We start from the raw sequence: 12,394 nt of genomic DNA, 5'->3' as shown, positions 1-12,394 counted from the left end.
ATCATGTTCCATGAAGTGGAGATGCCTGTGTTAGACTGGGGTGCACAGTAACATGTCTTCAGATAGAACAGGGGCATGTTCCTACCCCTGTCACAGGACTTAGTCTCAAAATGGGAAATTCCACCTCATGTACTTGCTTTACTTCTCTGCCATTTCCTTATCCCTCAGTATAAATTCTCCTATCTCTGCCTGTACTGGGCTAACCCACTCTGTTTTACACACATATAGAAGCTTTTACAGTCAGTTTTTACATTTCTCTTTCATTTAGTCATATTCTGTCTTTTTCTTTTTCTGCATCAGCTTCTTGATGCTCCTTTGCTGAATATTAAAATGCTTCCAATCCTCAGGCTTACTACTTTTGGTAACTTAATAAGCCTATTCCTTTGGTCTAATACAATCTTTAAATTTTCTTGTTAGGCACGAGTAGATCACTTTTCCTGTTGGCTTTTTATAATATTGAATGAATATATATTTGATGTAATCCATGTATTAATACTTAAACTCTAGCCATTGCCTGAAAACCCTCCTATACCTTTCAGTGTAGTTTTCCAATCTACCACAACCAGCTTGCCCCTCATACTATTGTAGGTTTTCTTGTTTAGATTTAAGACGCTAGTTCCTTCATGGAAAATTCAATCATACTGCAGTCAAGCTTCCCCAAAGACTCCTTTACAATGAAATTATATTTGGCCTTTTCTCATTGCCTAATACTAGACCCCAAATGGCTTGTTCACTAGTTGGTTCCTCAACATTCTATTCCAGAAAGCTATCTTGTAGAAGACCAAGCCAAACTTCCAACAGGCCATTCCCTCATTGGACACAGTATGCGGAGGGTCTCCCAGCTAGTTTAAAGCCTGGAAGCATCTCTTAAAGTTTAGCAGACTGAAGTGATATGCTGATGGAAGTTGCTGCCTCTACTATCTGAAGAGTAAGTAGGGAACACATCCCACAGACTCTGACAGCCCCGATGCCGTTTTATGTTCTAACAAGTTTTTATTGGCCCAAGGAGGGTCTTCCAGCCCTTACGTGGGAGGAAATCCCACCTTGGGGAGCTGCCGGCCAGTCAGGTTGGCCAGCATCCCTCCAGCAACACGCTGCAGAAGCTGGAAGAGGAACTGCACCATGCAACCTGAGATTATGTCCTGGATTCTACAGAGCCGGCAAGTGAAAGAGGTCCCAGTGGAGATCTCAGAGTACATGCTGGGGGAGGGTGGGTTGGATTTGAACATACCTTAAAGGGGTGCTCCAAGTCAGTAAGGGGCTTCTGAAGGAATTGCCCCCCATCTCTTTCTTCCCCCATTCTCCCCTGCCCCCCACCATTTCATCCGGATTTAACATTCCTTATTTCTGGGTCCTCTTAAGAACTTTAATTGGAGCAAGGGTGGGCTTCTGATTGCCCAATCCAGTGTAAAATCACTGTGCAGTCAGGGCAGGTCATGCATCTCCAACTTGTCTCCTCTGCCCTTCCTACCTCAGAGCTCACCTGGGAGAGGTGGTGGAGGGGTGGGTATCAATGTAAAGGCTGTAGCCCTGGAGTTATTGTTGTTTTCCCTGAGTGCCAGAAGGGACATTCCTATTCCCCACAGCCCCGCACTTACACCAGGGAAGCATGGTTAGAGATGGTGCAATAGATGCACATCACCCTGCAGATCCGAACTCACACCAGAAAAGACATGTGAAGTACATGAGACCATATTATGTGTTTAGTATTTAAATTTAGTGCGTGCAACTAAAATGGTGAGACTGGCTGCAGCTGTGTTAAGTCAGCAATTTGCTTTGGAAAATACTGGGAAATGGTGATAGTGCTGAAAGTATTATTTTGTAGCATGCTTTGTGTGATGATAGCAAGTTGTATCAATAAATTCAGAGTGAATCACATGCTGATAGGTAAGTGATGTTAGTAACATTAGAATACATTGAACAGCAGGTGACAGAACACCACTGTTTGTTACAGGATGATAGGTTAGAGATTTGATCGAAGCTAAATGGAGACTGAGTGTGGTTGAAAGATGCAGTGACTAGGAATAAAGGTCATCTTAAACAGCGGCAATAAAAACAAAATAACAATGCCAAATTCACTGTCTACGACAAAAAAGGCCTAGATTTGAATTAAAAATTTCCCAGGTGGCCTTGTCTGGACCTCTGCAGGTTGCTTACAAGTTAATGATATAGGGGAGATGGGATTGGATGCTCCCTATGCAGGGAATTCCTGCTAAACCAATTCAAATAGGACCTAGTATGTTGAGTCAGATATGATGTTCTTCAGATTGACTTAAGTCAAGTACAATATTTGGATTGATCCCTTCATACATTGCACAGGGGAGTTACTGCATGGGGAGGGCCAACAGGGCAAACTCCTCCCTCCCCATCCTTATCAGAATTTTTGACTGCATGGAGCACATGTCCACTGTTGCTGTGGGATTCTTCATTCAGGTGAAGTGCCCTCCCAATTATTCTGCAAACTCTGTGGCAGGATCACCTCTGGAATGCACCATTCCAAGAACATTGATGTAACTGCCATAATGGCAGATCACCCTTTAAAGGACTCACCAGTTTGAAATAGGATCAGTAAAGTTATTAATGACTAGAGTGAACATCTAAATCAAAGCAAGTGAATAGTGAAGTAAGGGAAATGGATGAGAGTATGGGATGGAGGAGAATAAGATCAAAGGTACATCTTTGATAAATTGATCAGCTGGCATATCTAAGGGGCAACCTTGTAACGAACAGTGATGTTCTTTTGCCTACTGTTCAATGTATTCTAATGTTACTAACATCACTTACCTGTCGGCACGCAATTTACCACTTGAGTCCATGAGGCCTGGAAGGCCTGCTACTGTCCAATTAAAGTGCCTGATTGGCACTTAACCCAACAGGCCTTCCCAAGAGGAGGCAATGCAGAACTCTCACCAGCTCTCCAGCTGCCAGGTGAAATCCCCATTGCCTCCGTTGAATACCACCCCAAAACTGCATGCAGTACTCTACATGTGGTTCACTTATAACAAGACTTTCTTAACCTGGTACTCCCATTCCCTCGCAGTAATGGACAAATTGCCATTCATCTTTGCTTGCTATACATACCCACTAATTTTGTGTTCCTTGTACTAGTACACCCGCATCTCACTGGAATCAACATTTACAAATCTTATGCCTTTTAAAAAGTATTCTGCTCTTCTATTGCTACCAACATTGTCATGCAGATTGGAGATTTCACTTTAGCGCAAGTGAGCATTCTTCAAAATTCAAAAGCTGATGATTTGTGACTCGGTAGTTTGCTACTCCTGACCTGCGAGTACATGTTGCAGATGCTAATGCAGAAGCAAATGAGAAGACATTTCTCTCTCTAGCACTGACACCATCAATGATTGAAAAATGAAGACCATCACGGTGCCCAGAACTGAATGGGGTTTTGCTATTTATTTTGTATCTAAGTGCAAATATACAACATAGAAATCTTTCAATAAATCCATGCCTGAAAAAATACTTACTGACATGCCTGTTAGTGAAGCCATTGATTTCCAGGAGAATAGTGGACCTATGATATAACTGCACTGCATTTATTTAAAATAAATTTACAGAATGACTGAAGCAGTGACGTTGATTGCAAAATCAATACATAGATGGATTGCAAGTAGACAAAATACTCATCAGAATTTTAGTGTGATTTCCACAAAAGCACATAGAGACTGAGGGCAAAAGAATTAAAATTTGGTGGATTCCAATAAACCTTTGAATCACAGATTATATTACTGAGATCTTCCCGTGATTAATTGTAAGAGCAATTAAGAAAAAAAATGTGGTTGTGTAATGTAGCTTGAGATAGGATGTTGGGAATTTGAGTTCTAATGCTTATCTGGTGTCTAGCTCTTGAGGTGTTTCTTAAGTTTCCAGTCTGTGGATATAGTAGAAACTGTTTGGATCATTTTAACAGGTTAGAATCATTGAATGGAATTCTGATAGTGCACAAAGAGGCCATTTGGCCCCTCGAGTCTGCACTGACCACAATCCCACCTAGGCCCTACGCGCATATCCCCACATATTTACCCACTAATCCCTCTAACCTATACATCTCAGGACACCAAGGGGCAATTTTAGCATGGCCAATCAACCTAACCTCTAATGAGCGGAAAATACTGCATTTAGAGAAGTTTCATTCACATCCTTTTAGTCTTGAACTTTATTCCACTTTGGTACTTCTTGGGCTCCTCCCCTCTTGGACAGATCCAACTTGCATCAAACTCAGAAAAACAACTGGTAATGACAGGCTCTCTCATTATTTTCCCATGTTCGTTTTATGTATTTTTAGGATAAATGGCGATTGCAAATTTGTCAGTATTTGATACTTTATTAGTGTCACATTAACACTGCAATGAAGTTACTGTGAAAATCGCCTAGACTCCACACTTTGGCGCCTGTTCAGATACATTGAGGGAGAATTTAGTATGGCCAATGCACCTAATCAGCACATCTTTCAGTCAGTGGGAGGAAACCAGAGCACCTGGAGGAAACCCATACAGACACAGGGAGAACGTGCAGACTCCACACAGTCACCCAAGCTGGGATACATACCCTGGTCCCTGGCGCTGTGAGGCAGCAGTGCTAATCATTGTGCTACCATGTCACCCCGATACTGGTACAGTGTGATATGAACTGTTATAAATGTTTCCCAAATGTTTTTTCCCACAACTTGCATATATATCATAGAATTGTAGAATCACTACACCGCAGAAGGAGAACATTTGCCCCATTGGGCCTGCATGGACAACAATCTCACCAAATCTCTCCCTATAATCCCACCTATTTCCTCTGCGAATCCCTCTAGCAGTAAGGCACAATTTAGCACAGCCAATCAACCTAACCCGCATATCGTTGGAGTGTGGGAGGAAACCCATGCAGACACACGGACAGTGTGCACCCTCAACCACACAGTCACCCAAGGCCAGTATATAGTACATATATCTATCTAGATGTTCCAACATGTTTCATGTGGAATAACGTAGAGAAGAAGGAACCCAACTGAGCAAAACTACCATAAGACATCGGAGCAGAAGTGGGCCATTCGGCCCATCGAGTCTGCACATGCTGTCTGGAATTTTCCAGACAACAGGCAGCCCCCTCTGAAAGGGCATCACCTGCCATGTGCAAGAAGAAATCAGCAATAAATATGAAATACTTCCAGTGTCTGGGTGTTTTTATCAATTACCCACTTTGCTCTTCTGAAGAAAGTCAAGATTTTTTTGATTTGCCAGCTCTATGATAAGTAAGTAGCTACCTTCTTTCAGTGCGACCCACCTGCATCCAACTTAATGCATAACATCCACTGCTGCTACTGTGACAATTACAGCAACCTCCGCAATACCCACAGCACGTTTCTGTCTGAAGATGGTGTGCATCACTGCTCAAATAAGGCCAATACCATGACCCTGACAAATCATATTCAGTAAAGCCCCAATTTAAGCTCTGGGTGGATGGGAAAGCCTCCTGCCATCAGCTTCATGACACTTGGGTGATCTTAATTCCAGATGGGAGGGGCATGAATGTCTACTCACTATCAGCTAGAAACTGGCAAGAAAAGGCCTCGAGCTTGTGGGCATGACTAGAATGTGAGGCAGCAGAGGGACTGCCACTGGGAAGCACAAGAACTGCCTGTGGCCCTTTGGTTTGTTAAGAGAGATGGACTTCAGGTAGGGGAGAGCCTGGGCCAGAGGAGACCTAAATTGCGGGCTCTATTCCTGCAGAAGTCCGCATGGGAAGCTTTCTCGCTATCTTAAAAAATTAGTCTACATGGGCCTCCCTGGTCCCAATTCTTCCCTCCAACATGCAGGCAACTAGTAACAATAGTATTCTGGTTCCACCATGAGACCTCAATCTGCACCTTTCAAACAGGCAGGTCTCCTCATCTTCTGGTCATAGAAACATCGAACCTAGAAGCAGGAGTGGGCCATTTGGCCTTTCGAACCTGCTCCGCCATTAATTATGATCATGGCTGATCATCAAATTCAATATCCTGGTCGGAGAAGCAGGTTAAAATGGACAGGAATGGGAAAGGAGTGGGATGTTGGCAGGTACGTCTCCTCAACAATTGTAACTGGCCGCTTGTCTGATATTTCACCGGTTGAGAGTGGGTTAAATCGCTCCTTTTAAAAGTCATCTGGCATTACCAGCATGAACTTTGTCCTGACCCCACCGAAAGGCAAAGGAGGAAAGGCAAATTGTGCGGAGGGTGTGGAGAGTCTACAGAAGGATCCAGATAGGCTGGGCGAATGGGCCAGGAAATGGCAAATGGAATTTAATGTTGGCAAGTGCGAGGTGGTCCACTTTGGTAGGAATAATGGTAGGAAGGACTATTACTTACGTGGCGAAAAACTGCAGCAGGCGACGGTGCAGAGGGACCTCGGGATCCTTGTGCATGAGTCGCAAAAACCCAGCTTGCAGGTGCAGCAGGTGGTCAGGAAGGCGAATGGGATGCTGGCCTTCATAGCGAGGGGGATTGAATATAAAAGTAGGGAGGTCTTGCTGCAGCTGTATAGGGCATTGGTGAGGCCGCAGCTGGAGTACTGTGTGTAGTTTTGGGCGCCGCACCTGCGCAAGGATATTTTGGCCTTGGAGGGAGTGCAGAGGTTTACTAGGCTGATGCCGGAGTTGAGGGGGTTGAGCTATGAGGAGAGGCTGAATAAACTAGGCTTGTACTCGTTAGAGCTTAGAAGAATGAGGGGAGATCTCATTGAGACGTATAAGATGATGAATGGGATGGATAGGATAGAGGTGGAGAGACTCTTCCCGCTCGGAAAGGATAATAGGACTAGGGGGCACAGCCTCAAGATAAAGGGGGGCGGTTTAGAACGGAGTTGAGGAGGAACTTCTTCACTCAAAGGGTGGTGAATCTCTGGAATTCTCTGCCCGTTGAAGTGGTGGAGGCTACCTTGCTAAATATTTTTAAGACGCGGGTTGATGGGTTTTTGATAGGAGAGGGGATTAAGGGTTATGGGGAGAGGGCGGGAAAGTGGAACTGAGCCACGCCAGATCAGCCATGATCTTATTGAATGGCGGGGCAGGCTCGAAGGGCTAGATGGCCTACTCCTGCTCCTATTTCTTATGTTCTTATGTTCTTATGAAATGTGAGTGGGAAACTCATAAATGCTGTCACCGGCACCCAAAGGCAGACTTTGGATGAGGCTGCCACTGAAGTGGATACCTCGGGGAACTTCATTGAATTAAAGGCTCCCAAATCTGGAGGCATCAGCAGCCCAGCCACCCTGTAGAGGTGGGTGCTGCTGAAGTATGTGAGGGTGAACCAAGATGGAGGTGCTGTCTGAAGGTTTAACATACAAGATGTGATCACAGGCAGCGGTGAGGCCAGCATGCTCCGTGCCACTGGTAATGGTGGCTGCATGGGGAGTGGGGGGAGGGGAATTAAAGGAGGCATCACTGGTAACCACCTCCCCCCACCCCGCCCAAACATCCCCTACAGCTGTCTTCCAGGAGGCCACCCCCATCCAGTATATGGGCTTCAGCCTCCGAGTGGGGCCTAACTGTTGTCTGAAAAATTGCAGACAGCTGGTGAAGAGTGTCTCTATTGTCACTTTAATAACCAGTGGCGGTAGCCAATTACAGTAAATAGGTCCACTGTTCAAGGATTGATGACTAGAAATCATGATTTTTTTTAGCATCCTCTGACAAAGCCTAGAGTGCCATTTAGTATTGAATACATATAGTACAGAAGGAGGCCATTCAGCCCATCAAGTCTGTACCAACCACAATCCCACCCAGGCTCTGTACTCGTAACCCCATGTCCGCCTGCCACCAAGGTCAATTTATCATGGCTAATCAACCTAACCTGCACATCTTTGCATTGTGGGGGAAAACCAGAGCACCTGGCGGAAACCCACGCAGACATGGAGAATGTACAAACTCCACACAGACAGTGACCCAAGGCCAGAACTGAACCTGGGTCCCTGGCACTGTGAGGCGGCAGTGCTAACCACTGTGCCATACATACCAACAGTTTGAGACTAGCTTATTACAAATCAATTGTATAAAACACTGACAAAACACATCTGAACATTCTGTTTAAAAACACAATTACCTCCAAAAGAAAGGCTATAAAAAGAGGACTAGTTATTCCCTGACTTTTGTGAACATTGGACGTGATCTTTCACCAAGGAGGAAAGTCGTGTAACTAACAAGTAACAAGAAGGATCCAACGTCCAAGTTGGTGTGCAAACTACACAACCACTTTCCAGACCCCAACTATCTACGAACAACAACAACAGAGAACCCCTGGTATTTATGATCTGGAATAGTCCATCATAGTGTTTGGAAATCTATAATAAATTGTCACTAGAGGAATTTGCTGCTATTTGTAGCTGCTGATCATTGATAGAAATATCATCGGACAATATCCTGTAAGTACAGGGAGTTTTTCTGACCTTAGGCATCATGTAACAGCCAAAATGCGTGATTGCCCTGCAGTTTGTGTTTTTGTTTGAGGGGCTCGCTTGGTTGAGTCAACTGAAGTGACATTACATCTGACAAAACACAAACTGTGACAGCTTTCAGTGCACTGTGTTTCACTGTGGTATCACCTTGTCAAGCAGCAAATCAGATGAAAGACACTTCTTGTATTCTTCTCACGCAAACCTTTCACTGGAATAATTCATTTAGTTCCACCTGAAAAGTGGGCGAACATACGGAATAAGCTCAAAACCACAGTCGGAGGACAATGGAGCACACAGTTAACACACAGCAATCCTCTGTCCCCAATTTAAATGATATGGCGATGCCAGTGTTGGACTGGGGTAAACACAGTAAGAAGTCTCACAACACCAGACTAAAGTCCAACAGATTTATTTGGTAGCAAAAGCTGCTAGCTTTCAAAGCGCTGCTTCTTCATCAGATGAGTGGGATTCCTCACTCTCCTGATGACGAAGCAGCACTTCGGAAGCTGGGGGCTTTTGCTACCAAATAAATCTGTTGGACTTTAACCTGGTGTTGTGAGACTTCTTATCCAATTTAAATGGTCAGGTTAGCTATTTGAAATAAACTTCTCCCTTATCATAACTGTCACACAAACATATTAAAAATGTTTCCACAATTATTACCAATTGTTATTTAGTAGTACAGAACTTGAGTTTTTGCTGAAAAATAAGACACATTAAAATTGGTTGTCTTGCACTCATCAGGACATATCACAAAAATATCGACCAGGCCAGCCTGATCAGGTTATTTACGCTGCATGTCATGCAAACACATGGACAGGCCAAAGGCTGTTGCTTTTGGCCTTGAAAAGTGCCCAGTCCCCATCTGATTACCCAGGAAGGCAAAGTATCTCAAGTATACGAGCAACTGGTGAAGCTAGCTGTAACTATGCAGGAGCAACGTGGCTGGTATTCACCACTAACAAGATGCTGTTATCAAACCAAAAAGACGTTCTGCCCATACACATTATTAATGTGATAAATGAATTTCAGTACCAATGTGATGCTAGGTACATACGCCACGCATTCCCAAAGACAGGCAAATCGCATCAAACAGCATGTGCCAGCCATTGTTTTCAATGGGCAGAATACAGACCATATCCAACCTACCTGTGCTTTCAAAACTCAAAACACACTGTCCAACATTAGATGTGATTCCACAATTGGACAACATTTGTTAAAGAACCCTCATTGTGCTAAAAATTACTCCGACAACCAATTAAAAATTTTCTCGCCATGTGACGCATTTACATGCACTGGGAGCTATATATATGAATACACAGGGTACTGTTCTTCGAGAAAGAACTCGCATACACATTGCCCCTGTTTCAGCTAAACAAAATAAGAGACAGCCATTTGTTGACTCATTCATCCGGGAAATGCCTTGACCAATCAAGGTCAAACTGCCTGGATTAAATTTCAGGCAATGCTTGGCAGTTAACTGTCAGTCACCTGGTGCATTCTCCATGACAGCACCTCTACCAACCAGTCTATTCACCAACCATTCAGCTGCAGTATAAATTGTTGTTTCCCCCTTCTTTGGTTGATTGTGTGGTGTCCTGATGAGTGCACGATGGAAAAACTTTAACATGTCTTCTTTTTTCATCAATATTGCCAATATATTCTTTCTCAGCTGATGTTTCTGTTTGACTGCTGTTGGAGTATTGGTTTTATAATGGAAGTGCTGCTTCATTATTGAAAAAAGTTGATGCATCATATAACTATTTATTATTTTGTTTAGGTCTATCAGCAGCAGCATCGCTACTGTCCCTTGCTTGGATGATAGCTTCCTACCAGAAGGTACTCCGTGACTCCAGAGATGACAAAATGCCCATGTCCTACAAGGCTGCTATTACACAGATTCTTTGGCATCTCTTCACCATTGCTGCTCGAGTGATTGCATTTTCCTTGTTTGCCTCGGTTTTCCAACTCTACTTTGGAATCTTTATTGTCAGTCACTGGTGCATCATGACCTTCTGGATCATTCACGGGGAAACAGACTTTTGTATGTCCAAGTGGGAGGAGATCATTTATAATATGGTTGTTGGAATTATCTACATTTTCTGTTGGTTTAATGTTAAGGAAGGGAGAACTCGGTGCCGAATGCTCATCTACTACTTCATTACGTTTTGTGAAAATGCGGCCTTGACTGTGCTGTGGTATTTGTACAGAGATTCCCGTACAACAGATTTTGAAGCCTTAATTATAGTTTGTGTAGTGTTTAGTAGTTTTGCTCTTGGAATATTCTTCATGTTTATATATTATGGTGCTTTGCACCCAAATGGGCCAATGTTTGGATCACAAGGAGGGTGCATTGATGGTGGCGAACAAGACACTGCTACACACATACCCGCCCAGGTTATAACAGTTCCTCCCCGATCGATGACACAGTGCCGGACTATGGTTGGTGAGCAAGTGCCGGCTGATCGAGACAGTTGCATGCCTGTTTTCCAGGTAAGGCCCAGTGTGCCCCCAACGCCAGTGTCACGCACACTGCGGACAGAAGGGCCTGTTATCAGGATTGACTTGCCCAGAAAACGGTATCCTGCTTGGGATGCGCACTTTATTGACAGGCGGCTGCGCAAAACCATCCTGGCCTTGGAATACACCTCACCTGCCACTCCGCGCCTCCAGTACAGAAACCTTAGCTTCACCCAGGAAGTACTGGAATACGAAACTACTGTGTAGTCCCAAAACGAGCAGAGCTAGGTGCATGGAATCAAGTCACCCTTCCTAAAGGGGTTCAAGTCTATGTAGAATCATGGTGCACCGCAGGGGGTCACCCACCACTGACCTTGCTGCGTTATAAAAGTGTGCAGAAAGCCTGTATCCACAAATGTGTCTTCAAAGGAGTTGCAACATGTTATTGATACAACATTCCAACTCCGGTCGAGTGGGATGGTCAGGTTTTTTTTTGTTCTTGCCTTTTACAGAAAATGGGATTTGCGATCTTCAAAAAAAAAGCATTGAAAATGGGTGTGCGTCGCACGATCATGAAGGGACACTGGTAACTGAAATGCTATCCTGAGTTTGAATAAGAAAGTACCAAACTTATGTTAGTCCTTTGATGATTTGCAAAAAAAAATGTATCATTGGTTTGCATGTTATGGTTGAAGAATCATGTCCAGATTTTACTGCAGCTTATTCTCCTTCACTGAAAATTTCCTTAAACTGTAATGAACTATTTGCCAAACAGTGACCAAATGTTGTTAGACTAATAACAGTACATCTGTGATACCTTCTAGAAGTTAGACAACAAATGTCGGTTGAAGTTTCAATACCCATGTGCCCCCACATGTCTTATTTTTGATGTAAGCAGAATAGATATTTGGTTTAGTTTGAAGGTGCAATGGTTCTGACAAAGGAAAGGTGTTATGCACTCTTATTGAAAGAACGATTATCTTCTGCAAACAAAAAATACGGACAATTAGAATAACCGGTTTGCATTGTGATGGACCATACACATTTCAATGCAAAAACAAAATTAAAGCTGCAATATAGAATAGCAAGATATCATGACATTTTCAATCATTTAACAGAACATTTGGCACTCATGTTTTTTAACTCCAAACAGTAGTTAACACATATCCTGTGTCACTTTTAATATCTTATTTAAAAGCATACAAACACTACAGAGCAAATTCTCAGGAAAAAAATGGCTTTGAATAATTTTTAAAATGCAATGATTATTAAAATTTTAGTGTAGGGCTCCCTGCTTAAAAATATAAATATTATTTTACAATGCATACAAGTTGAGTTGTATGTGGGTACAATATTTTTATAAATGTATTCCGTTAGTATGTCAGATTTCCTTTCTACGTTATACTGCAGCTTTAAGCAGTGAACAGGCGGGTGCATCCATAACGATACACTGATCAAAACAACTAACCTCTCTTTAGGAAGACTTGTGTTTAAAC

General features: G+C 43.2%; 1 protein-coding gene across 2 annotated transcripts in view; it reads left to right on the top strand.

Moving 5' to 3' along the window:
- Positions 1–12,118, top strand: part of xkr7b (XK, Kell blood group complex subunit-related family, member 7b) — a 215,959-nt gene extending 203,841 nt beyond the window's left edge. For both annotated transcript variants that reach the window (XM_080204411.1, XM_080204410.1), the window contains one exon: positions 10,219–12,118. In XM_080204411.1, coding sequence (XP_080060537.1) covers positions 10,219–11,165 — 947 coding nt within the window. In that variant the 3' untranslated portion in view covers positions 11,166–12,118. The remainder of the gene's footprint in view (positions 1–10,218) is intronic.
- Positions 12,119–12,394: the final 276 nt, after the last annotated feature.

This window comes from Carcharhinus amblyrhynchos, chromosome 16, assembly GCF_965287045.1.
Source record: "Carcharhinus amblyrhynchos chromosome 16, sCarAmb.v2.hapA, whole genome shotgun sequence".
Lineage (NCBI taxonomy): Eukaryota > Metazoa > Chordata > Chondrichthyes > Carcharhiniformes > Carcharhinidae > Carcharhinus > Carcharhinus amblyrhynchos.
This window is presented reverse-complemented; position numbering and strand designations above follow the sequence as displayed.